We start from the raw sequence: 26474 nt of genomic DNA on the forward strand, positions 1-26474 counted from the left end.
GGAGTTCAGGGCATCAGATCCTCTGGTACAGCAGTTTCTGTTCCCGATCGGAGCCCCGGGGCAATAAAACCGCAGCAGAGCCTGGCTGGCTGCAGGCCAGCGCCGGCCCCTGGATTTCACCTGAGTCATCCTGGCTCTCTGCTGGTAAAACCTGTGGTCGGAAACCGAATGATAAGTGTGGAGTGTGTAACTGCTGCTGGGTTTGGGGGGTTTTTTTGCCTTTTTTTTTTTTGCTTCTCTTGGTTAAATGTAGCTCTTGTGCCAGGAGGAGAGGGAGGAAAGCCAGTGAGTCATGCTCCACACCCTGCCCTCTGACAGCCCCTTTCCCTCCTTATCTTCCCGGCAATTTATGGTTTCCTAGGCTCAAGGAGGGGGAATTTGTCCCTGCTGCCTTTCAGATGAGATCCCGTGTGGAAAGAGAGCGCTTTGCTGTGTCCCTTAGCGTCTTGTGACGGGAAGTGATCGTGCCCCTGGACTCAGCACTGGGGCGGCTGCACCTCGAGTGCTGTGTCCAGTTCTGGGCCCCTCACTCCAAGAAGGACATTGAGGGGCTGGAGCGTGTCCAGAGAAGGGCAGCGAGGCTGGGGAGGGGTCTGGAGAACAAGTCTGATGGGGAGCGGCTGAGGGAGCTGGGGCTGTTCAGTCTGGAGAAGAGGAGGCTGAGGGGGGACCTAATTGCTCTCTACAACTGCCTGAAAGGAGGGTGCAGTGAGGTGGGGGTTGGTCTCTTCTCCCAGGTAACCAGCAATAGGACGAGAGGCAATGGCCTCAAGTTGCATCAGGGGAGGTTCAGACTGGATATTGGGAACAATTTCTTTACTGAAAGAGCGGTCAGGCGTTGGACCAGGCTGCCCAGGGCAGTGGTGGAGTCCCCATCCCTCGAGGCGTTCAAAAGCCATGTAGATGTGGCACCTGGGGACATGGTTTAGCAGCCATGGTGGTGTTGGGGTCGATGGTTGGACTTGATGATCTCAGAGGGCTTTTCCAACCTCAACGACTCTATGGTTCTGTTCTATGATTCTATTATCTTGGCCATCTATTTTGATGGCAATCAAGAAAATTAATTAGTTACCCCGCCTGCACTTGGGGCGACGGAGCCCGCACCAAAGCCCGGCTGCGGAGGGGGCGTGTGGCGGGGGGGTGACGGCCCTGCCAGATCCCTGCGGACAACCCGCAGCGTTTGGTCCCCGCTCGTTGGGGACGGCGCGTTTCGAGAGCCAGGGGTGGGGACATGGACACCCTCCACCCCCCGCCCCCTTCCCGCCGCTGCCCCCAGGCCGCCCCGCCGCGGCGGGCTGAGACCGGCCGGCTCGTGACACGGCGGGTGACGTCCCGCCTGCGGCGGCCAATGGGAGCGGCGCGGGCGGTATAAAGCGGGCGGCTGAGGCGGGCTGAGGGAGCGCTGAGGCGGGCGGCGGGCTGAGGGAGGGCTGAGTGCGGCGGGCTGGTGCTCAGCGCGCTGCCCGGCACGGCGGGTCGGCCGGGGCCCATGGAGCCGGCGCGGAGCTGTAACGGGTACGCGAGGCGTGAGAGGCCGCCGCTCCCCTCCGCCTCCCCGGCGGCGGCGGCCGAGAAGCCGCGCGTCCCCCCCGGCGGCGCCGGCGGGGAGGGCTGGCGGGGCGAGCGGCCCCGCAGCGAGGAGGACAATGAGCTGAGCCTGCCCAGCCTGGCGGCCGCCTACACCACCATCCTGCGGTCGCTGGGCGAGGACCCGCAGCGGCAGGGGCTGCTGAAGACGCCCTGGAGGGCGGCCACCGCCATGCAGTTCTTCACCAAGGGCTACCAGGAGACCATCTCGGGTAGGGAGCGTGCCCCGGGCGGGCGGGGGTCACCCCGGGAGGGCTCCGGAGCTGGAGCCTGCTGCTTCGACAGAATGGTAGTGGCTGGCAGGGACCTCTGTGGGTCACCCAGCCCAACCCCCTGCCCAAGCAGGGTCACCCAGAGCAGGCTGCACAGGACCTTGTCCAGGCGGGTCTTGAATATCTCCAGAGAAGGAGACTCCACAGCCTCCCTGGGCAGCCTGGGCCAGGGCTCCGTCACCCTCAGAGGGAAGAAGTTCTTCCTCATCTTCAGCTGGAACTTCCTCTGCTTCAGTTTGTGCCCGTTGCCCCTTGTCCTGGCGCTGGGCACCACTGGAAAGAGTCTGGCCCCATCCTCCTGACACCCACCCTGCAGATATTTAGAGGCATTTCTAAGGTCCCCTCTCAGCCTTCTCTTCTCCAGGCTGAACAAACCCAGCTCCCTCAGCCTTTCCTCGCAGGAGAGATGCTCCAGTCCCCTCACCATCCTCGTAGCCCTTTCTGCTTTTATTCTGTAAAATGGGCTTTGCCACTGCCTGGCTGCCGTGCCACCTGCCTGGTGCCCCTTGCCAGCAAGTCACCAGCAGTACCCGCACCTCAGGGTGTCTCTGTCCCCCCCCTTCCCCTGGTTTGCTTTTGAAAACTCTGTGCTGGTAAAGCTCCCCTTCTGTCAAACTTCTGTGCTTCTGGTTAGGTTGGGTAGAGCAAGTGCTTTTGCTTTCCCTCTTCTGGTGCGACCTTTAAAACCCTGGCACAGAAACTTGGTGATCGTACCTTCCCCCAGCCTGGCTGAGCGAGGCTGTGTCCAGAAGCGGGTGGACACACTTGTGTGCATTAGCAGACATGAAGTGGCTGGATTTTTCGCAGAAAGGTCCTGTTCTGCCAATGCTTTTATCAGGTGACGTTTTGCAAAGGTGGGAACAAAGTTTGAGGAAGGGAGGCAAGGAGAAAGGAGGAGGTCGGGGAGATCCCAGCCCCATCTCAGGGCCCCTGTGGCGAATGCAGGTGTGGAGAGGCACCCCAGGTTCACATCCCTGTCCCAGCTGAGTGCCCTGTCTGCTTGCTGGCTGCGAGCCCTCCCTGAGGGCAGGAGGTGAGGAACTGGGTGGGATTTGTTATCCTAATCACCAGCAACTCCGAAGTGGAGTTCCAGTGGAGGGTAAATCCTGCTTGAAAACTTAATTTTTTTACATATGTTTTCCTCTTCTCAGCCTTTTCCACTAAGGACTGTACCAAGTACAAATTGTAAAAAAGGACTTGGGAAGCTGGGGAATTCCCCCTTCTACTCCCTCTTACAGTCAAAGGCGAGTTCCTGTTAGCGCATGAGGGATGCAGACGCTCTCAGCAAGGACTTTTGGGTGTGAGTCAGGACGGAGCTGAGGGTGTTCTGCTCTCTGGAGTACAGCACTGGTGTATCAGAGCGTTGCAGCTGAATGAAAAGGCTGAACCGTGCTGCTGGCTGGCATCGGGGAGCTTCCTGCTAACACGTCAGAGTCCTGTTCGTCAGTGCACAGTGCTTCAATTTAAAGGTTGGCTTTCATGTTCACTTTCTTTTTCACTTCTCGGCCGTTGGCTCTTCTCAAATAATTTCCAGCATTAACTTACTCATGGCCAGCTTATCCTCACGTGCCAATGTTGTGCCCTCGGTTCCCCCAGAAACAGCATTTCTGCCTTGGCGTTTGTTTTGCCTTTCAGATCAAACCACGTTTTCATGTTCACATCTGGAAGCAGACTCTGGGCTGCAGTGGCCAGCCTGTTTCACCTCTTCCTCTAGTACTGCTGCATGGTGTCTTTGAGATGAGGTTTTATAGGGTCTTGCAGGATAATCCTTTGTCTGCTAGGAATAACTTCCTTCATTTGGGGCTTGCCTGTGTCTTTTTACTCCTGTCAAGCACAGGAGGTCTCTCAGTCATCCTGCCAGTCTCTTGCAGGAGGATTTTTTTAGTGATAGTTTCTGAGCATGAATTTCTGTGCTGAAGCTGGAGGATGTTGCTGCCTGTCTTAAGTCCTCTCTTATCTTGCTGCCAGTTTTGTGTGCAGGGCCACACATTCCCTTAAGGTTTTTTTAATAGCTTTATTCTGCTCCAGTGTGGATTCTCTGGGACCCAGATAATCTGTCCCAATCTCTCATACATTTCAATGAGCAGAGTTGTTCTGGATAGTCCCCTGCCCCGCATATCTGTACCTGGAAGAGAGCTGTATTGTATCCAAGGGTAGAAAACACTTTCTACTGCACTGCTAGGCGCTGCACTCTTGGACTGCTTTTTTCTTTCTTTCTAGGAAATAAAATGAAGCTGTGATTGTAACATATCTTCCTGTGTCAGGTGGGGAATCCTTTTGCTTTCCAGCTACTCGCTTTTCCTTACACAATGCCCAGCTTCCAGTCTTCCCACTCTTACTAACCAAACAGAAGAAGGAGCTGTAGCTGAAGGACAAGTCCATAGTAGCTAGCAAAATGGCTAGTGGATGAGGAGTTGGCTGGGAGAGTTGATATGGAAGTAACTTCCTCTCGGGAGAGCTTTAAATACGTTGTGAAACCTAGAGCCAACAGCCACAAAGCCTTTGGGAATATGGCTGGCTGTGGGACTGCAGTTCCTGCCACTGGTCTCTGCTGGTGTGTTGTTCACTTGGCTATCCTAACACAACTGCCTGCTTAGCCAGGCTGTGAACTGGACCAGGAACTGTCTTGTAAAAGGCGAAAAAAAACCCCCAAAACACCACAAAGCAGCACTGGCCTCTTGCTTTCTCAGGCTTATTTTGCAGCTTATTACATTCCTAATGTGGAACTGTTTGGATAAGGCAGAAGTTAAAGCAACGATTTGTGCTACGTGAGATGTGTTCAAGTTTATTCTCCAACAGGCAGAAGATAGCAGACAGATATGAAAAATATGGCTTACAGCTATTATAGAAGGCTTCTCGAGTAAAAGCTCTGTGACAGTGATTTACAAACACAGGGCTAGCAGCAAGGTGTGTTACAGCAGTCACCTGTCTTCAGCGGGCCCCAGCTGAGCTCACAACCCTTGCTGGTACGTGGAAATGTCGCCAGACTGTGCAGTCGGAAAAGAGCGACCAAGACAAACCAAGGCAGTCAAAGGGAGTACAGGCTTTAAAATCAGCCTTCTGAGTTTGTCTGCTGGAGTATCTGCCTTTGGTGGGCAGGAGTAAAGCAATTCATTTCTGATAGCATTTTAATTTTCCCTATGGGAACACAAAAAAATGATATAATAGATACATTCCTGAGTTATGAAATGTAGTGAAAGCTGGAGAGTGTAAAGTTGAAACTACACTGTAGGAGGTCTTGCTGAGCTGACGTGTGGTTTCAGCAGTCAGCAAATGTGTATTGTTTTCCTTTTTGAGACTTGATGGAGAATTCATCCTTAGGAACAGCCTTTTTTCTTGATCTTTTTGATTGCCATGTGTCTGAGAACATAATGCCTTTGGGGCCTGTTTAAATATGTTGGATGTTTGATCTCGCTTTCTGGGTGTTGTCATTTTGCTTCCATGACACCTGATTGTGTTTGTATTTTTGTACTTTCCATAGCTTAACTCTGTAGTGTTGTAGGGAAGATTACATCTGAATTCTGTCCCTTCTCTCCATTTGGATTTATGCGAGTAGCAGAGAAGCTGGTTCCACTTTTCAGCTTCCACTGTGTGTGTATTTCCTAGCTTGTTTTTGATAGTGCAGAGGGTGTTCCTGATTTACCTCTTATTCATCTCTGCTATCTGTGTTCTGCAGCTGGTCAGTATTGTATTTCAGAACCATTAGTGGAGTTTAATGCCTAAATCTGGCTCTTGCTGTTCTTTCTAGATTATGTCTTTTCTCCTGTTAATCCTGGCTTTACTAAGGGCCTCAACCTCTTTCTTTGACAAAATGTATTCAAATGTCTCTATCTCGCTGCGGTAGTACAAGTCGTCAAGCTTGTACTGGAGGAGCAAGAATGCTTCCAGTGATTTCAAATAAAATCCATCTGGGGACCAGATCAAGAAATGCTAGCAGCTCACACTTGGGCATCTGTGTGAACTAACAGCCCTTAGGACAGAAACCACATATTGGTAAGGATGTCAGAGCAGACAGGATACCGACAGTTTTACTTTTGAGTTTCATGCAGTGCTTCTGCATGAGCATCCAAGAATGTTTTCTTTTCCAGGGTCAGATCTATCAGATTTGTACTTCTGGGAGTAAATTATATTGCAAAATAGTAACCTGTTCTCTTGGTTAATAAAGGTGAACTGGACTGTTGATAGCTGGTTCCCTGTAACTTTCTTATAGTTGGTTCAGGCAATTGCCTGCCACACAGAAAGACTAAGTCTTGAGAAATCTGTCCCTCCTTTTACTAAAGGCTTAATGTTACACGCTGAGGTGCTGTCTGTGAGTCTATATACAAATACTACAAAGCAGAACTGTGTGCAAATGCAGTAAATGGATAAATGCACATACAAGATTGCAGACAGTAGTAACTTGTAACTGAAGCTGAAGGCTTCAGACTCAATCTTGCTGAGCTAACTCTAAGTTACAGAAACAGTGTCAGTTACAGTGAGTGTCAAGGAGCTAGCTTCAAAAGGCAAATCCTAAAGGAGTTGGTTCCAGTTGTGTAATCCTGTAGGAAACATTAGGCACAGGGTTGAGCAAGCTGCCTGTGTCTGCAGTAGGAAGCTAACTTGTTTTCATCGTCCGTGAGCACTCTAAGCAAAACAGCATGTTCATGAAACAGTGTACTTGCTAGTAGTGGTGATAGTTGTTACAGGAATAAAAGCTGGAAGGCTTTTCTGGCAGGTGTGGCAGCTTTCAAGCATGTTGGCGGGTTCAGCTGTCCTTTCAGCATGTTTAACAGGGAAATGAAAATCAGAAATACTGGGAGACGATAATTTTGCTTTCTGAACCTCTGTGGTTTGAAAGGCTGCATATATGCTTTATATGCCTGGAAGCTAAGTGACTTTACTGTGCAGCTTTTATTTTAAAGCAAATAACAACCAGTTAGGTCTCATACAGTACATTAACACCTTCTGCACTGTGTGCATGTTGCTTGTCCTCTCTCTTTAGTTTATGTGCTCTTCCTATGGTGAACAGTGAAAAAATGCAACCTTAATAATCTTTTCTTCATCTTCTTGTCTGTGTGGATTTGGTGTTTTGACAGATGACAACAATGGTGTAAGCTCATAAATTTTTCCAAGCCTACTCAGTTTGCTGTGGATGAGAGGTGGTAAGCATCACTACGTAAAAATAGACAGGCAGTGCCTTAAACAAACAAGGCTGTTTGATCGGCAGCGCTGCCCTTTGCTAAGAGCTGGTGAGCTACTTCGTCCTTCCCTAGAAACAAGGTACTGTTATTTGTCTTGCTGCTCATAGATGCAACAGTCTAACCTATTAGTAACTTCACCATCAGCATTATTGTGGTGTGGCCGTGGCTTGTTTCTTGTAAAGCAGAGGATGGGAGATACAGGGTTGTTCAGAGTAAGGTTCCTGGGGGAGTGTGGGTGTCTTTCCTCAGCCTCTACCCCTGCATGAGTAAAGTCTGCTGTGCTGAAACAGGTACTCAATGCAGTGCAACTTCTGCTGGGAACTGGGGCTGTAGGACGTTCCAGGATGATCTGCTCTGCCTGGTAATGCTCAAGGAACATTGAGCTTGTTTGGGGTTTTCTCAGGGAATTTATTCAATGTCTTAACCTCTTGGATCTTGACTGTTGAAGGCTTCTGATCTCTTCATGTTGCTTTTCCAAAGCGTTGTTTTGTCTTCTCTGATTTTCCTTTGCTTCAATTTCAGAAAGAAGTGTGAATGGGGGCGCTTTCACCACCTTCTGTGACACGAGTCATTGAAATGGGTATTGAAAATCATGACACATTTTAATGAACATATCCATAACCTTGCTTTCTGTCATATTAATAAAACTCCTGGCAGAGGACACCTCCTAGAACCTCATCTTAGCTTCTTCTGAGAGTCTGCAATAACTGGTCTCTTATGAATAGACTTGAATCTCTCACTACAACACGGAAAGTGTCTTATAGGAAAATAAACAAATCTGTACAAATGATGGCTAGAACTAGTTGAACAGCAATAATGCTTTTCCTCTCTTTGCTTTAATGAAATGTGCCTTAAATTACACATCTGTTTCACCAGTCTTCTGGTAACTGAGGAATTAAGCTTTGCTTCTGAAGCAAATGTTCCTGTCTGAAAGTTGAAGGTCTGTTTCTAGCCCTTTGGTGTGGCAGTGATGAAATCTGAAATATTAACTTGTAAACTTACTTACATAAACTTGCAAATTCCTTCTGTGTATGAGGTTTGTCTTGGTTCCTGTTAGGTTATGGCAAAGAAGCCACATAGTGCCCTTTTAATTTTCTCCCCATCTTTTGATCTCTATTGCCTATTTAAATCACCATGTGGCATCTTAGACTGTGTCTCTTTCTAGAGCTCTTCAAGAATTCTTGAAGCAAACGGTAATGCTGTTGTGAAGTGGCATACCCAGACCACTCCCTTTCTTAGCAACCTGAAGTCATTAACTTTCTGCAGCAGTATGAACTCTTTACAGGAATAGTTGATTTTGTAGCCTGCTTCTGTTCTCTGTATGCACAATAAATTCCTGATAAATTTTTAATACTGAAAGGCTGCAATAATTTTCTTGTTTCTTGTCTGGAATATTTTCTCTAACTACAGTTATCCTGTAGTGTCATCATATGAATAAATAAAAAAAATTCAGTTTTGACTCTCCATCTCACTGTTTACCCAGCAGCAGCTGGGAGGTTTTCATAGCAGTGTCCTTCCAGATGTAATTCTGACCCTGTAGTCAGTTGGTTTCCCTACCACACATTCAGCTGTTAGCTCGTGGCTCCATACCCCAGCTGATTCTGCCTTAATGGATGGTTAGCCTTTGGTCTCTGGCTCATGGCTGTGCTGTTCTGGAGTGTCCTCCAAATCATGACCTGTTCCTAGCTTGTGCACGGCCACCTGCCATTGGTTTTGGTGTAACTCAGTCTGTGTTCCTGGGTACCTGGCCTCAGCCTGTACTTCAGTTTGTTCAAGCTCGTGGGCATTGGTATGGTGTGGGTTGCCTCACCGCCTTCATAGGATGTCTGCTTCCCTTGGCCTGAACCCGTTCCCACGATGGCCTCAGCTGCTGTGACTTACAGGACTTATGGGTCACTATGGAGAGCACAGGGGCTATCACTGAGGACAGTCTGGAGCTGTGTAATGGGTATCAGGAGAACCTTGTGCTTCTGCCAGGGTAGAGGAGCTTAAGGGAATAGTGTCAGGGAATCTCTGAGACTGCCTTCATCCTCTTGACACTGAACAATCCTCCGTCTGACTCCTCTGAAGAGGAGCAGTGGGGCAATTTAACACCATGGGGAAGTATTTTGTCTCATAGTGAGAACAACCTACATCGCTTCAGCCTTCTGTCTCGCAGGCGTAGTAAAAATGGGACATCTGAAGGGCTGTGAAGGTGATGTGGTGCTGCTCTGCAGAGTGCTGCCAGTCCTCATTCCCTTCACCTGCTGAGCCAGCTACCGGGTGGATTCTAGCTTCTTTGGTTGCCAGAGGTGCTTTTGCCTTCCTGTGTCACATTAAAGCCATGCAAATAGTTTCTATAGCAACAGGTCTTTTTGCTTAGCTCTGACGCAAAATCCTGAAAGGTCTTTCTCATTTTGTCTTTGTCTAATTCTGATTTTTGCATTTATCAACCCTCTGAAGATAAGGGGGGGAAAATTAATTTTGCTCTGTTTCAGAAGCTAACTTGCAGCAGAGATGACTGTTCAGTTTTTACAGCCCACTGAAGTTTCTCCAACAGCCCTTGAACTCTGGGCTGGAGGAAAAATCGCCTGGAATGATCTAGAGCACACCCTGGCTGTACATAAAATGTTTGTTCTTCTTTGCCTCCTCCTAGCCATGTATTTTAATTCGAATCTTAGTTTTTCATTTACGTGATGTGTCTAGGCTTAAGGACTTAAGCAGTAAGTTGCTTCATCTTTTCTGGGGTGGTGGAGAATGAAAATGGTGTTATTTGCAGTCCCATTTGGCTTAGAGACAGGGCTAGAGCAGAGCTGTGACTAATAAAAGCGGAGTGAGGGGAGGTATGACTCAGAGGCCAAAGGACGATGTATGAACATGCCCATCTTCTTGCTAGCAGAGGAGACCCTAGTCCTGTCCTGCTGATGTGGATGATTATGTAGATGGTACTTGGAGGGAGTAGAAGTGTTGCCTCATTTGAGAGGAAGAATTTCCTTTTTGTATTAAGGAAAAGTAGCCTCTTGAGGGGGAGCCCAGCTGAGCTGCAGGTGCCTTGCTTTGTCAGGAAACCAAACTAGCAGTATTTAATTCTAGCCCTCATTTTCTCTGAAAGCCCTCTTGACTTCTATGCTTTTGGTTCGGAGATCCTGGTGCCACAGGAGGAAAGGATGGAAAAGATGCAGTTGCATTAGAAGGGCAGGTGGGTATTTTAGAGCTGAGAGATGTAGCCAGTGCAACAGCCACCTTGCTCTGTGGGAGCTGGGACAGGCCTGGGGAGGGACAACATGACTTTTAGATCTTGTCCAAGAGTAAATGTTTTGGGGCCTCCGAATGAGGACACTGAAATCAAGCTAGTGACGCAGGCAGCGTGCCCTGGTAGGTAGAATGGAAGAACAGGAAAAGAGGCACAAGTTTGTCCCCAGCTTTCTTCTGGCCTGGTTAATCTGAGGCCCTGTTTCCCTTTCTGTCCATTCAGCTCCGTTAAGTTCTCCAGAACGTGCACTGCAGGCTGAGCTCTTTGGGGCCCTGTTTGATGCTGCTGCAAATTGAATGACTGGTTAAAAAATAAAGGCAGATAGTGTTAGATAAAATGGTATTGCCTCTCTCCACAAAGCATTGGAGTCTCTGGCAAACAAGTCTCTCCTGTGTAATTACTGAAAACAAGTGCTGCAGTGGGACATAGCACAGCATCTTGTCACAGTTACTTTTACCTAACTCTTCTGTTGTCAACGCAAGGCTTGGATTTCAACGGGGGAGCTATAGGGATAGGCAGTCTTCAAGCTATGCTTATTTTCAGGAGAACAGGCTTGTGAAGCGTGACCAGGAGGGACTGGAGCAGGACAGGGGTGACTGGGGCTCCCCCTTGAACACCATGGCCGTTTTACTCAGGTAGTGGCCTTCAGTCTCACATTTTGTTTTACCTTGTGTCCCTGTGTCATCTGGCGGTTGTGGAGGGGTTATTGGAGGGGCTGATGCTCAGCTTGTTTCTTTCTTGCTGTATGGGCTCTGGTCCTCTGGTCCTCCTTCTCAAGGAGTAACTGGTGCCATCTTAAAATCAGCACACGCTGCTGCAGGCACAACCTCGGAGGTTATGCAGCTGAGCAGGTATCATCTGTGATCCGACTGCAATTGTTGCTGATATTGGATAAATCTAAGGTGCAAATTTGGCAAGACCTGTGCAAACAAGAAGTGTGAAGCATCCCACAGCTGTGTGGGTATATTCTTGATGCACGGATCTGTCTGCTTACACACCTGTAAAGCTCCCTTGGCTGAGAGGGAGCGTTACCGAAGCTGCTGTGACTCTGGGCTGTACCCTAAGGGAGGATATTCGGGAAGGATGGGATGACTTTTGTGTTCCTCTTTGATTGCCTTAGGCACCAGAAGTATGCATTTTGTTCCTGAAGTTGCCTGTGGGATACTTCACAGGTCACCCTTTTTTCCCCAGCTTTAAAAGAAGGCTGACAGCTGCCTCCGTGCTACAACGTGGCTGTTCAGCATTCCAGTAACAGACTTGGCTTCCTTAGATGAAGTTTGGAAGGATCTCTTCATATATATTTTATACCTGAATGAGCATGTAGATACATAAGCATACACATATATGAGGCTTTGCAGTTGAAGTACCTGCTGTTGAGGCTTTGGCATTACGCTGTGTCACACGTTACCAGGACTTAACGAGAATGTGGCCGTTCTTGATTGTTCTGAACAGTCTGCTGCGCAAGTTTGCTGACGTAAATCCATATCTAACATCGGGCTCTGATCCGCTCCTGGCAAGGCTGGTGTGAGCCAAACTGGTGGTCTAATAACAGCAGCAGTCACTCTGGAGATGCTTCGTGGATCTGTTTGGATTTTGTTTTAATAATGTTGGGCATAGTAGCAGGTTTTGTGAAGCCACTGTTTGCCTTTCTGCTGTAGAAATGGCACGTCTGCAGAGTGCTGCGGGAGGGAGCTAAGAACCCAGACGGCTGCTCTGTCTCCCCTTCCTTCTCCTCTGAGCCTGCTTTGTTTCGGTTTCTGGCTATTCCTGGCTGAATTCATAGCTACACAACTGCATGGTGCTCCCCGTGTAATAAAAATCTTCTCCAGCAGTGTTTGGAGTAAACTAGACTCTGAAATTTGAAGAACAAAATTATGTACCTTTACAGAGTTGTTTCCTGGCCTCTTCCATGCCCCCTACTCCTGCTCTCTGACCTGAGCAAAAGCCTGCTGGGGTTCAGCCTCGCTGTCTAGTGGGTTGCCAGCCCTTCTCAGCAAAGAACGTGCGTCGCAGGCAGAATATCTTGCACACAGTTTCCAGGGTTACCTGTGTAGTGCTGATAGCAAGCAGGAAATTAAAATGGTCCGTGATGATGATACGTTATTGACAACAGATGGTGGCCATTAGGTGTGTGTGCATGTCAGGGGAAGGCTTAAAGGCAAGCAGAGCAGACACAACTATTAGATTTGTGTAACTGTCGCTGCAGGTGCCAAGTTCCACTGTGGATGAAGCAGGGCAGTCCCTGAGAACCCTGGTTCCCCTCCTGGCCTTGATTTATTTGACTGGTTCCTGGAAGTAACTCCAAGTAGTCAGCATGGCTTCAAGCTAACTTGTTTGCAGAGTTCCATGTTCTGATTACCAGCCCTTCCGTACAGCTAGTTCTCTCCTGCTATTCCCCCTTTAATCTCTCTATTCTGTACAGCTTTTCTCCTCTTAACCTCTCCAAGCATGGTCCAGCTGCCTGCAAACTTTGTGGAGACTGTAGTGATCTGCTGTAACCTGTGTGTCAGGATTGCCTGGGGACTTGTCAAGGGACTGCTAAAATCAGCTGAGGATCTGGTCTGCTGAGCTCTGGGACTAGCAAAGTGTCACATTATATGTTCCTTTTCTTACTGAGTTGTCTCTTCTTCTATCTTTGTGGGTTTCTCCACCTAAATTCTCTGTTAACTCTGAGGTGCAGAATGAGGCTGGAGTATGCATATGCATGCCTGCTTTCCGCTCAGGACAGCAAATCTCTCCCCAGTCTGTGGATATAGATCTGTCTCTTTGATTTTTCTGTGTGCCTGAACAGCTGCTGGCCGGTGTGCTTCAGGATGAAAGACAAGAATATCTTATTTGCGTGCAAAGCCTCCTTGAAGATAGCGATGCTGGTGTTGAAGTGCTTGAAGAAACCGCTGTGATGGCTTAGCTTTTCCCAAACCTCAGGCTCAGCTTTGCTTGTGGTATGTGGAAGCACTAATGGAAGCTCACTTTGAGACGTGCTCTCCTCCTTAGCGCTGGCTTTATCAGCTGTAGTCTTAATTGCTCTAAAGAAGTCAGTAATTTCTCACAGGCTAGAATCGTTCTAACCTGGGCTCAAACTACTTTTTAAATAAAAGAGCACAGGCTGACTTCTGGTGTAGCACGTAGGTAGTCTGACGTAGCAGTGTGGCAATTGTGTGACCCTATGCAAACCAAAGCATACTTGTGATGTTACTCCTGACTTGCCTCCAATGTCTTAACCCTAAAATCTGTGCTCTGAGAGTGCTATGCTCTTGCTACAAGCTTTCTCAGATACTGGCTGGAAGAGTCTTCCATGCTTGTGTGGGTTTTTTTGTTTTGTTTTTTTAATGCGCATGTTTAATTTCAGATGTTCTGAATGACGCCATCTTTGATGAAGATCATGATGAGATGGTAATTGTGAAGGACATAGACATGTTCTCATTGTGTGAGCATCACCTCGTTCCATTTGTTGGAAAGGTAACTCTTCCTCACAAAATAGATGTGGGAATACACGATAAAAGACCTAAGATACATGTAAAATACTTTGTAGCTGTAACTACAAAGCTTTTAAAGTTATAAGTATTTAATGCTTACGGCTATGATTCTAGAAGTTAATCTTCAGAATACAAATAAGGAAGACCTCCTTAATGTGAGTTTTATTTGAATTTAAGCTCCTAAAATATAATGCTCAACCTTTCCTAGTCGAAGTAATCTAATGGTTTCTGACATTTCATATCAAAGCTCTTCTTCATGAAGCAGCAGCAAGCCTTGAGGGCAGACATCTTGATATTAAACCAGCTCACCCTGCACGCTGGCTGTGTCACGCATTTAGCTTCTGGCTCAGAGCTATCTAGTGCGCATTCATCTCGGGAACCCCCCTGTGAGTGGAACAGACTTCTGATTAGCACCCTGTCTTTAATAAGCAAGCCCAGTCAGGAGTGGGGTGGTCAAAATTGACTAGCAGGAGGCTGCTTAGGCAGGGACTCCCAGGAAAGGGGCTGGTGTTTCACGTGGTGTTGAAATTGTGATGCCAACAACTTCAAAAAATAAAATAAAAGTTCTGAAGTGAACAGCTGTAAACAAGCTGGAGAGTTCACAGCAGGTAGTCCCTTCTGCACGTCTCAGCCCCTTCGCTCCCGTATCGGCACGGAGGGATGGAGCTTATTCTGATCCATCCGTTCTACCCTAAAGTACTCGCGGGCCAGAGAGTCGACAGTGCTTTTGTTGTCAGTAAAATTCGATCAGTACCACACACCTTCCAAATAAACTGTCTCCCAAAAATAAAATACCCAAACAGAAACCAGCTGTTTATTTAGTCGAGTCAACTCAATTTCATCTGCTTTCTTTTCTTACTGCTAGTATTTTGTACGGGAAAACAAGGTAACTTCTTTTTCTGCGCAAGCTTTCTATTTTGCCTGTTATTCTTGGTTACACGTACTGTGCATATTCTCTTCGTTACTCCTGTGGCAATATATGCATTCTTTTTACATCTAGCTGTTTAGCCTGTGTGGTTTGGAGAAATCTCCTCGCAAACACCGAGTTGGTCCTGCTCGTATAATGGTCTGCTAAATGACTTGGTATGCCTCTAAATATTCTCAGACTAACCATTCTCCTGTTGGGTACATCAAACAGGCTGCAAATACTGACCAGTAGGCCTTGTATTTGCGGTTCTATCTTAAATGAAATTAGGACATTCACAACAATACTCTATGGGGAACAGGATTCAACGCTTATTTCTAAGTTATGTCTCTTACTTTGTCTGAAATGTTTCATGTCTTTTCAGGTGTCAGTGGGTTGATTACCCAACAGAAGTGATAGGAATGAGCAAGTTAGCCAGGTAATTAGGTGCGCTGTGGTACCTCTAACTGCAGGTACAGCAATACAGGATTCTGAGATGGGGCCTCTAGGCAAAGCACTGAGACAGAATCCGACACTGACACTCCCCTACTGTATCTTGGCTAATTTTTCAAGTCTCTGGTACAGTGACAGAAATGCTGGCTTATAATCTGTTACAGCTGTAAACCCACTTGAATTCAAGTAGCCTATGCTGCTTTCTAAAAAGAAGCAGCTAAATGGCTTTCCCCTTACCTTTGTATCTGAGCACTTTTCTTCTCAAGAACTTTTTCCAACTTAGTGCAACTATGTGTTCTGTATAAACGTTCAGCAAATCCATATTCAAGCAGGATGGAAGTTGACTTAATCATACAGTGATCTACGGTGCTATCAATAGCTGAAAAAAAATAATCAGTAAGTGCAGCCTGATTTTGGTGGCTAAGTACTTCTTGCCATCAGAACTTTCACTGGAAGTAAAGTACAGTCCCTATCCCTCCCTAAATCCATTCTAGGTCTCGAAAGAAAAGCATATTTCTTTTAGATGAGCGGTGCTGTGCTGAGTGATAGACTGCGTTTTGTACCCAAATGTAGTAGTACTCTGTAGCATTCATGAGACTTGGAACATAAGCCTTGACTCTTGAAGAGTTGTGGTTTTTCTCCCCCCTCAGAAAACTTACCCGTTCTTCACCAGGACACTGACCTCACCAGGCATTTACAGTCTCCGTTAGCTCCACAATTTTTCAGGCTTGCATGGTGGCATGTTCCTCCCACATGCTAAGACTTCTGGACTGTTCCAGAGTTAGTTCTGGGGCGAATGCACATCTCATTCTCTATGCATGAGTTTCATATGCGTTTGGAAGTGTAGTTTTGATTCTGTTAATAGTTTGTTCTCCTCTGTCTAGGTACATATTGGCTATCTTCCCAACAAACAAGTACTTGGCCTCAGCAAGCTTGCTAGGTAAGTGTTAATGTAATGAAAGTGATGCTAATTTGTAAAAAGGATTCCAAGCTGTGCTAACTGTGCTAATCTTTCTAATCTGGCCCCCCTCTAAAGCTCAGCCCACTTTGTGCCCTGGATTTGGATTTAGACCAATCCTCAGCATTATGTTTTTTGTGGAGTAGACAGATAAGTCTTAGAGCTCTGTGTTAATTCACATCAGTCGACTGTAGTGGAGCCGTAATGCTTTTGTACGTTCACCCAAAGCATTGATGTCTGCAGGGAGCACAGAAGCAAGAACAACCGAGAATTTGGTCATGTTCGAAGACAGGCCACAAAAACCAGTGGGGATCTCTAGCCGTTTACTATTTATAATTGACCAATGTTTATATTGACCGATAAGACCAAAAATCCCAAACTTCCAAACTGTAAATGAACACGTTCTATGGATAGAAATTGAATCTAAAGCTTTAATCTGTTAGCTGACTCTTCAGATAAATTTGGCATTTCTTTCTTTCACTTGAGACCTGCTGAGAGAGCCGTGGGGTAGAGTTTATAGATAAGGTTCAGCCTAAGAAACAAAGCAATTATGATACACTTGAGAAAGCCATTTGTTACGTAAAATAGCTTTTTCCTCAGCAAGTGCCCTTGGATCCGTTGTTGCGCGGAGTCTTGTTATCAAGTGACACTTTCTAGCTCTGGTGAGGAAGGGGAAGCAGTTTACTGGGGATCAGAGTGGAAGAGTTGCTTGTGAGAAACGAATCTGAAAAATTAGCTGTAGTTCAGAAAGACCACGTAGGTTTTGTTTTATACTTTCCCTGATACCCAATCTGTTAATCTTGCTGTAGTTCCGATAATGCTAATGAGAATTAGCCTTGTAAATCTGCATGCCTGCTGGGTTTTCTTAGCAGGTAAGAAATGTGTAGGATATGACACTAAAACATTTTAAAGTCAGTCAGCTCTGTTCTGTGCTCTGCTTGCACAACAGTGAATTTAGTTTGGAAGTGGAAAGGCCCTTGGAGGTCACATCTTTGGTAGCGTAACCTCATGTTACAGGCAGGCCAACTTCCTGTCCTCTAGCAGTGCTTATAGGAATGGACTTAGCTCTGATTAAAAGGCTGAAACAGGCAGTTCAGCAGTTAAATTTTTTCATATGTGTCTTATGTGGCTGTACCTAATTACTGAAATTGTAGGATGAGATTCTGAGCTGACAGCACTGCAGCTGCTGGGGAAAAGGTTTTGCCTTCTGTAGCTGCTCACACTTGGAGATGGCTGTGTGGCAGTTTATGGCTTGCGTTGAGTGTTGGCTGGTACTTTTGTGGCTGGATCTTTTTAAGTGGTGAGGGGTTTTTTTGGAGTTGGATTTCTGAAGGCGAATATCCTTCCTGAAGAGACTATCTTTAGCACTCGGTTTTATTTCTGCAGGGCTCAAATGCAGGATTAAGGATCGCATTTGAAATACGCATCAGTTGGTTTGTGCTTGCTCCAATCTCTAGTTGCCTCTGAATTGCAGATATAAAAAGGAGCTCAAAACTGTCTTTGGTGATTTTTAATGCAAGTAGCAACATAGTGCTAAAGTGTACAATTTTCTTGCTATTTATTCTCTGTACAGAAACATGCATGAATACGTGCAAGGCTTTCTGTGCTGTGCTTGAAAGGTTAAATCTTGCCTCTATTTCAAATTAGGGTAAAACTCCCATACGCTGCAATCATGAAAAGATTAGACTGTTGTGTAACAAAATGTTCTCAGTCCTCCCTTGCGTTTGAGTGCTCACCATGAAGAGACTGGTGGGCCAAATAGTGCTTCCCTTTCGTGCCCTATATAATGCAACCAGTGTTCAAACAAAGATTTGTGAGGCTGTTGGTACTTGCAGGCCTAATCTTTCATAATAGGATTAGTCTAATGTGGTGAGTTTCTGCAGTTGTGGATGACCTGTATTCAGTAAACAAACATCTTTCTCTGGATTTTAATCTCAGGCTTGAAAACGCTAACACAAATAACTGTTTTTACATAAACATGCTTATAGGACTTCTTATGTGTAGTACCAGTGTAGTAATAGCTCAGCATCAGCTTGTTTCCTATCATATATTTAATCTGAATATTATGTTGCTGTGTTTAGAATAGCTATAACACAACCATTTGATTTCTGGAGGGGAGTTTGTGCATATAATTCTCTCTCCAAAACAGCAGGCGAGTCTCATCGTCAGAAACGTTTCTTGTAACTGATGCCCCAGGCTGCCAGCCAGTGTCTGGTTTTTGTCTAGTCTGACCAGATGGGTACTGAAGCTTTCTAAAGCAACTTCTTTACACGGCCACTTGACGTGTAATTAAGCATTTGGGCTTGGTGTGAATCACCCATTGAGTTACAGAGCAGTTGTAAGATTTTTGTTAAATGTGTGGGTTATAGTACTGCGGTTATCAATGATGGTGGTATCACATGGGTTGCCCCACAAATGGCTTGAATCTGAAGTCATGTTCGAGAGGAGCACTAAGGTGATCCCTGCACTGAAATGTGAAGGATGGTGCGATATATGGGTGGAAAGTATCTGTTTTAAATAAAACCAGCTCTATCTCATTGTTCTTAGTTGGTTAAATGCAAGAATCCAAAAAGTCTCCTGCTTAATTTCAGTAGACTTCTGTCAATTCCAGTATCTGAACTGTCCTTAGAACAGCATTTGGTTTAGATTGAAGAAAAAGGAGGTAGTCTGACCTCAGTCCGAGGATTAGCTTTCAGGGAGTCTTTAGGCATGGATTCCCTTGCAACTGTGTGATGCAGGTGGGTGGTGGTACAAGTGATTCAAAATCACCAGCCGACAGAAGAAGCTCTAAGGAGAATCACAGAATCATAGGTTGGAAAAGAACCTCCAAGATCATCAAGTCCAGCTGTCACCCCAACACCACCATGCCTGCTAAACCATGCCCTGAAGTGCCACATCTACATGGTTTTTGAACCCCTCCAGGGATGGGGACTCTGCCTGCCCTGGGCAGCCTGGTCCAGTGCCTGACTGCTCTTTCAGTAAAGAAATTGTTCCTAAGATCCAATCTAAACCTCCCCTGATGCAACTTGAGGCCATTGCCTCTCGTCCTATCGCTGGTTACCTGGGAGCAGAGACCAACACCCGCCTCACTCCAACCTCCTTTCAGGCAGTTGTAGAGAGCAATAAGGTCTCTCCTGAGCCTCCTCTTCTCTAGACTAAACAGCCCCAGCTCCCTCAGCCGCTCCTCATCAGACTTGTTCTCCAGACCCCTCCCCAGACTCGTTGCCCTTCTCTGGACACGCTCCAGCCCCTCAATGTCCTTCTTGTAGTGAGGGGCCCAACACTGAACACAGCACTCGAGGTGCGGCCTCACCAGTGCTGAGTCCAGGGGCACGATCACTTCCCTGTTCCTGCTGGCCACACCATTCCTGATCCAAGACAGGATGCCACTGGCCTAAAGAAGTGACAGGTTTGCCCTTGCGATAGCCTCTGGGGTGGCAGGGAGGGGGAACCTGTCACTAAACACAGTGATGTGTGGAGGGAGGTCCTTGAGCAATGCCAGCGAGGGGCTCGGCAGCAGCAAGATCTCGTGTAGATTTCCAGGAAAAACATGTGTCACGTTAAGTGTGATGATCAGACAATGGTTGGATAGGAATAAGCATAACACTGTCTTTTTCCTTTCTCCTTTAGGATTGTGGAAATATACAGTAGAAGATTACAAGGTAAACATGAGTTTTTGATTTTGTTACTTGCAGTTCTTTGCTGGCCATCTCAGGGTACTGGTACTTGTAGGTGGACTACAGCTGTGCAAATTTTAGTGCAAAGAAAAACACTGTGTTCTTGAACAGGTATTTCTCATTTATCATCTTAGCCCCTGTGTTTCCAGTGAGGGGTAAAATCTGCCTGTGAAAGTAGATGTGGGCAGTAACTGATTCAGAGGATAAATGTGCTACAGGAGACAGCTGCCAGGAATAACTAAGCTAGCTGGATGCTGCTGGAGATGAGGTCTCCTACAGATAACTTGAGAGATGCCTTCAAGGATTCTTGTCTGAAGAGATGAAGTGAGAGCTGCTGTGTTGGGGACTGCCTGCCTGCTGTCCCCGAGAAGCGGAGGAAGCTGCAGGATCTGAGGCCTTGGCTTGGGCTCAGCCTGCTCTCATTGTCCTGCAGTTGAATCTGGCCTGTTCTGGGTGGCAGAAGTCTTAGTGACCATTAGGTGCTGAACTGATGAATAGAGAGTGCTGGAGCTGCAGGAAGTAAAGCTTTACAGAGCAATAGACTCTTTTAACTTGCTCATTTTTGGTCTCCACTTCCTTTCCTTAAAAAGAGAAATTGTGTGTAGGGAATGAATACTGCAACAGCAAACCCGGTGAACAAATATATAAAAACCAAAAGAAAGCAGAGAAGCAAGACAGTGTAACTGCGTTACAGGAAATCCAAGAGGTGTTATAATAAATAATGGTAATGCAATTCCTGTAAAGGTGTAATGCAGAATGACTCCTAATATAAACAAGCACGTAGAAGCTCTGTTCCAGCATACAAAACATAGGATTTGGTACTAATAAAATTTATTTAGGAAGAGCAGAGCTTGTGTGTGGTGGTGGGGAGCAGTCACGCTTGGAAGTGAGGATGCAGCGTTGCTGTCCTTCGCGCGTGGCATGCAGATAGCGGCGGGGCATTGGTGCTGGTCACATTTAACGCTGCTTCTGAACTCCTTGTTGTTCTTTCAGTCCAGGAACGCCTTACCAAACAAATCGCAATAGCCATCACGGAAGCCTTACAGCCCGCTGGAGTCGGAGTGGTTATTGAGGCTACGTGAGTTACTCTGAGCTGTTCCGTAGCGGTGGGTGGGCCGCGTGTGATGCCAGCCGTGTGCTGCAGAGCTGCTGGGTGCTGCCTCTTGGGCTGTGGTAGCTGTGTGCCACGCTAGTTTACGAGGCGGAGCGCAGGCCGGAGTGATCCTTGCCCGCTCAGCGGAATGGCCTGGTGGGCTGGAGCCATTTAGAGCGGGGGCCCTGCCCGACCCACTGCGGCGATGCGGCAAGCGGCAGGGCGGTCGGCTGTCCCAGTTGCACTGGGTCCGTGCTCTGCCTCAGTGCACCTTCTGCTTCCTCATGTAGAGCAAAGCTTGGGTCTAGCAACAGGCGTGTCCCTGTCATCAGAATGCACCACCCTGGAAAGGGGGGATTTTCCTAGGACCTGAGGAGAGGAGGCAGCGCTCAGGGGCTGGGAATTTTACTTTCTTTTCCGTGGAGGACAGCTGAAGTACTACTGACAGATGTCCATTCTGGGTATGGAAGTTATGCCACTTCCCCAGAATTTAAGGTGACCACGTAAGAAACGTCTCTCTTTGTAGGATTACTTCTTTCTTTTGAGTATGCCTGATTTATTGACTCCTCTCCCTCTCTTATTTCTTCTAGGCATATGTGTATGGTAATGCGTGGGGTACAGAAAATGAACAGTAAAACAGTAACCAGCACAATGTTGGGGGTATTCCGGGAAGACCCGAAGACCCGGGAAGAATTCTTGACACTCATCAGGAGCTGAAACTGTTATTCTCTAAATGCACTCTGGAGATTGTTCTGTCCAGTGTCACTGTCTGTCCTTACTTGTTCCTACGTCTCACTTTTAACCTAGATCGTTGTGAATTGTTGTCATAGTCTTTGTGCAGTGAAAGACTTCTGATGGCAAATGAAAAATGGAACGATGAGCTAGGCTCCTCCTGCATTTCCCATGATGCTGATGTCACAGGCTTACAAGCTACAAATAGGGTTTTGGAAAGGTTTTTTCCATCTACAATGCAAAATATGCTGCTGTTAGGAGAAAAGTGGGGCTGGGGAGCGAGATGGATATTTATGAAAAAATTCTGTTTGTTAGAATAAGTATGGAGCAGCAGAGGAAACAGTTGAAAGGCCGTGGATCCTTGTGGGGCCACTTACGCTGCAAATACTGTACCTCTGCTGGAAAGGATGGTCCCGAATGATCTCTGACTCTACTTCATCACAAGTCCTGCAGTGGCTGTTTCAATATCTGGTTATGTACGTTATACCTCTCTGAGATGTTACCTCTGGTGGTGTTTTATACTCTTGCTAGTGTTAACCCTTCTTTTTTGTGTGTTTTTTGTTTGTTTGAGAAATTTAAAACACATTTTTCCTAGCCTCTTAACGTGCAGGGAGTTAACTTCTAAATTATTTGGGGCATAGTCTTATCTCAATCTAAAGGGTTTTATGGACCTTTCATCTGTGCCTCAGAATGTCTGACCACTTTAACTGTCAGTTTCTTCCTTTTTTTAAGCAAACTTTAACAGGAGGGGGGGAAAAAACCCCAGAGTCTGTCTCTGCAAAGTGCTAAGATATCCAAAGAGGTTTTTAATGATATTTATATCTTGAGCTTTCCTTCTTGGATTTCCGTGGGTTAGAATGAGAAGGTAAATCCAGTCTGATAATCTGAAAATGAAGAATTCTGCTCAAGTGTGTCAAGATTTGCATTTGGTAAATGTTGGACCAAAGGTGAGCACTGAAATCCTGAACACAGCACATGGTACCTCTCCTGCCTGGTGGCAAGTCATTTCAGGACACGGTAACCTGAAATGACAACTTATTTCATAAGAGCATTTGAGAAAAGCGTTGCCAGGGCCATCAAAATGAATTAAACTGCATTTTTCTGTGTATGTGGCAACCTCTGTATGTGGCAGTATTGGTACAAAAAGTTTCAGTCGGCTGGGCTTGGCTGAACTTCTTATGCTTTGTTACAATTTTAATGGGTGTTTTGTAACTCTTAATTGGGAAAACATGAGGCGCAAATGAAAACCACCCTGCTCAAACTGAGCACAGGAGGCAAAACTTAAAAAGTAAAATGTCAGCCAGGGTGTTGGATGCCCACAGTGCAGGTTCCCACCGTCCTATCTGCTGTGCCGAACGCGAATCCAAGATGTTCTGTGTGCTAACCTAAAGGGGAGCTCCTCGTCTGGCAAGCTCCATCTTACCGACATTCCTGTCTCTGGCTTCGACCCGTGTTGGAAACGAAATGAAAATCCTGTCTGGTCAACTTTCCCATTGGGCCTAGAGAGCTTTCAAGAACAGCAACCTCGTGCATTTAATTACACAAAGTTTACCGTGACGACCTTCACTGCGTTATTGGAAAAATCTTTTGTGATATCCCCTGTGCTGGGTTCTGTAGAGCTAGGTGCTACGTGAGTGTTTGTCTGCTGGCGTAAATGAGCCGTGTGTGTTGCACAGTTATAAAACACACTAACTCTGTGGCATTCGTTTTCCTGAAACGACTGAGAGCAGATCCTGCCGCTTCTCAGTTCCAGTTATGTTTCCGATACCCAGCTGAAAAGCCTTAAATCCTTCTTGCCTGCAGTTCAGAGTAAAGCTATTTCTCATTTTAGCTCAGCAACTGGGAGGCGAATTTGAGGACCAAAGGGGCGCACGCTAGTGCATTGCTTCTCTTTGCTTGCTTTAGTCTGGAAATGGGGACTCTGTGAAACACTGTCTTGCTCCCGAGGCAACGAAAAGGTTGTGTTTTAACCTCTTATCTCTATTCAGGATAAAGTTCCCATTGCACCACCGCTGTTTTTTATTTCCCCATGACCTGTAGTCCTGAAAACGTACCTCTCTCTACTTGTGGCCTTGGAGTTTGTTCCCATTTTTGTTGTTGTAAGACTTGGTGCGTTTTTTGGAACGTTGGTGTTGTGCAAATACACAAGCTTTAACTCCACCCGGTGTGTGTGTACGTACAGTACCTACAGCCTGCGCTTGTACCACGTTGAAGGCCGTTATCCTTGGAGCGGTAGCGTCCGTGGGGACTTGGAGGCCACGGCATTGCCCGAGGACGTGGCACAAGCTCCGTCTCCTTGGGTGGGGATACCTGTATGAAATCGGACTCTATCCCAGCCCAAAGCAGCACAGCTTCTCTAATCTCTTACCTACTCCTCCGCGCTGAAGCACAAGAAACCAGGCAGCTGGGGGAGTTCTGGGGCTGCAGGCAGGGACGAGGACTCTGCTGGTGCAGCGTGGTTTTGTGGGCGAGCGCTGTGGCTGTCAGAAACGGAGAAGGAATCATGAACGAAAGCCCCTTCCAGCCCTTCATGGGTTGGTTGGGTGTTTTTTTTTTTTTTCCAAATGGTCTGTCCTGTTTGGAAATCGCCCTCCTGCGAAGCCCCAGGAGCGATGTCGAGAATTGGCTTTGTCACGAAGCTGAGTTACTTCTGTGTTTCCCACGGTTGTGTATTAAAGCTGGTGCTTGTGGTGGGAAATGGCCTGTTTGTCGCAACAGGCACTGCTGGAAGAGATTTTCTAGTCCCTGCCGCTTCATTTAGTTTTTTTTTTTTAGGTGTGGGGTTGGGAAGGAGCCTCCATGGTTTTGTGATCCTGGGAAAATCTGTTTTCATTGGGGCAAAAAAAATACTCAGCTTGAAAGTGTTTGCAGCTGGTCAGAACAGAAGGGAGCGAGAAGAATCAAATCTGGGACAGAACCAGCAGCTGTTGTTACGGTGACATCCCCCATCCCTGACCTACCACATCTCACCAGATCCCACCTGCTTTGTCACGTGTGGTCTTTGTTTCCTGATGCCCTCCAGTAGCCTGTGTTACTTCACAGCTATTTTTCTTGAAAGCCCCCCATCCAACACCTCCATCATGCTTTTTTTCTCACCGTGGTTTTCTTTTGGGTGTCTCCCGTCAGGTCCTGCACACGTGCTGTGGAATGGCCAGTCCTTGGCAGAGGCTCTTTGGTCCTCTCCCCTTGCGTTCCACCTCTAGATGCAGGTTTATGTTTCATTTCAGGCAAAGTTAGGAGCTCCAGGAGGTGATGAGCCCTGCTTATCTCATGGTGTGAAGAAGTGGCCTTGGTTCCCTTGTGCTTTGGTGTGAGGGTCCTGCAGAGACTGGGCTGGTGGCCACTTGCTCTGCCAGCGTGTCCCGGCTGTCCCTAGTGCGGGAGCTTGTTGGGGATGGGGATGCCACTCCTGGAAACCCTGGGCAGATGTCTCCTGCCCAGGTGCGCTGCCTGTGAATGGACCTCAAGTGCTCCTAAAGCCACTGTGGATTTTCATGTTCTCTGCTGCAAAGCACAAGTCCTAAAACTTCTTCCTCAAAGCACCCTCTTGTGTGCAAGATCCTGCCCCTGGTCATCAAGATTAGCCAGGTAGGTGGTGAATGACGAATGCTGCTGCCTAAAGACGTAAGCGCTGCCAGCCCAACCCAACCTGTACTCCTGGGAGCTCACAGAAACATGGCCAGCCTCACTGTTAGGGCTTTGAGAGGAGGTGTGAGGAACCTGGGCCGTCCCAGCTAGCTGGGAAACCCCTGAGAGATGGCGAGCCTCCAGCTCTGGGTGTGTAGCGGAGGAGAGCACCAGTGCAGGCTTGGAGCGGACCTGCTGGAGAGCAGCTCTGTGGAGAGGGACCTGGGTGTGCTGGGGGACGACAGGTTAACCATGAGCCAGCAGTGTGCCCTGGGTGCCAAGAAGGCCAATAGGATCCTGGGGTGCATCAAGAGGAGAGTGGCCAGCAGGTCGAGGGAGGTTCTCCTTCCCCTCTACTCTGCCCTAGTGAGGCCCCATCTGCAGTGCTGTGTCCAGTGCTGGGCTCCCCGGTTCAAGAAAGATGAGGAGCTACTGGAGAGAGTCCAGCGGAGGGCTACGAGGATGAGGAGGGGACTGGAGCATCTCTCCTATGAGGAGAGGCTGAGGGAGCTGGGCTTGTTCAGCCTGGAGAAGAGAAGGCTGAGAGGGGACCTTAGAAATGCCTGTAAATATCTGCAGGGTGGGTGTCAGGAGGATGGGGCCAGACTCTTTCCAGTGGTGCCCAGCGACAGGACAAGGGGCAGCGGGCACAAACTGAAGCAGAGGAAGTTCCAGCTGAAGATGAGGAAGAACTTCTTCCCTCTGAGGGTGACGGAGCCCTGGCCCAGGCTGCCCAGGGAGGCTGTGGAGTCTCCTTCTCTGGAGATATTCCAGACCCGCCTGGACGCGGTGCTGTGCAGCCTGCTCTGGGTGACCCTGCTTGGGCAGGGGGTTGAACTGGGTGACCCACAGAGGTCCCTTCCAGCCCCTGACATTCCATGATTTCTTTAGCTCCCGTGCCCTGCAAGGCCCGCGGCAGCTGGGCACCGACCTGCCGGGGAGCTGTGGGAGCGGGTGGAGGAGGTGGCTGCCATGGCTCTGGCCGGGACACCCCGCAGCCCGCAGTGTACGAAAAAGGCGAAATCTCTGTTTCCTATAAAAATAACGTTCTCAGCATCCAGCACAAGTGACATTCGCACAAGCAGATCAGCCAGCAAACGACTGGCGAGGGGGTATCTTTACGGTCCGGCAAATGGTGGCTTTCTTTTTAACCTGTTATTTTCACCTCCTGCAGGGAGGAAGGGATCGTCCTTCACGTGTGTTTTCTGCTTTAGCTGGAAATATCGCAAGTCGTGTGGCCCGGAGATACATTAATTACTGGAAAACAAAAAATTTGCCTGAAA

At 47.5% G+C, this 26474-nt stretch overlaps 1 protein-coding gene across 1 annotated transcript; it reads left to right on the top strand.

The window, feature by feature from the left end:
- Positions 1–1413: 1413 nt before the first annotated feature.
- On the top strand, positions 1414–23724 carry GCH1 (GTP cyclohydrolase 1). The gene is made up of 6 exons (XM_075427088.1): positions 1414–1799; positions 13621–13730; positions 15989–16044; positions 19693–19724; positions 20733–20817; positions 21423–23724. The coding sequence occupies exons 1-6, from the start codon at positions 1490–1492 to the stop codon at positions 21547–21549; spliced, it is 720 nt and encodes a 239-aa protein (XP_075283203.1). The 5' UTR covers positions 1414–1489; the 3' UTR covers positions 21550–23724.
- The last annotated feature ends 2750 nt before the right edge of the window (positions 23725–26474 follow it).

Source organism: Opisthocomus hoazin, chromosome 7 (assembly GCF_030867145.1).
Source record: "Opisthocomus hoazin isolate bOpiHoa1 chromosome 7, bOpiHoa1.hap1, whole genome shotgun sequence".
Classification (NCBI taxonomy): domain Eukaryota; kingdom Metazoa; phylum Chordata; class Aves; order Opisthocomiformes; family Opisthocomidae; genus Opisthocomus; species Opisthocomus hoazin.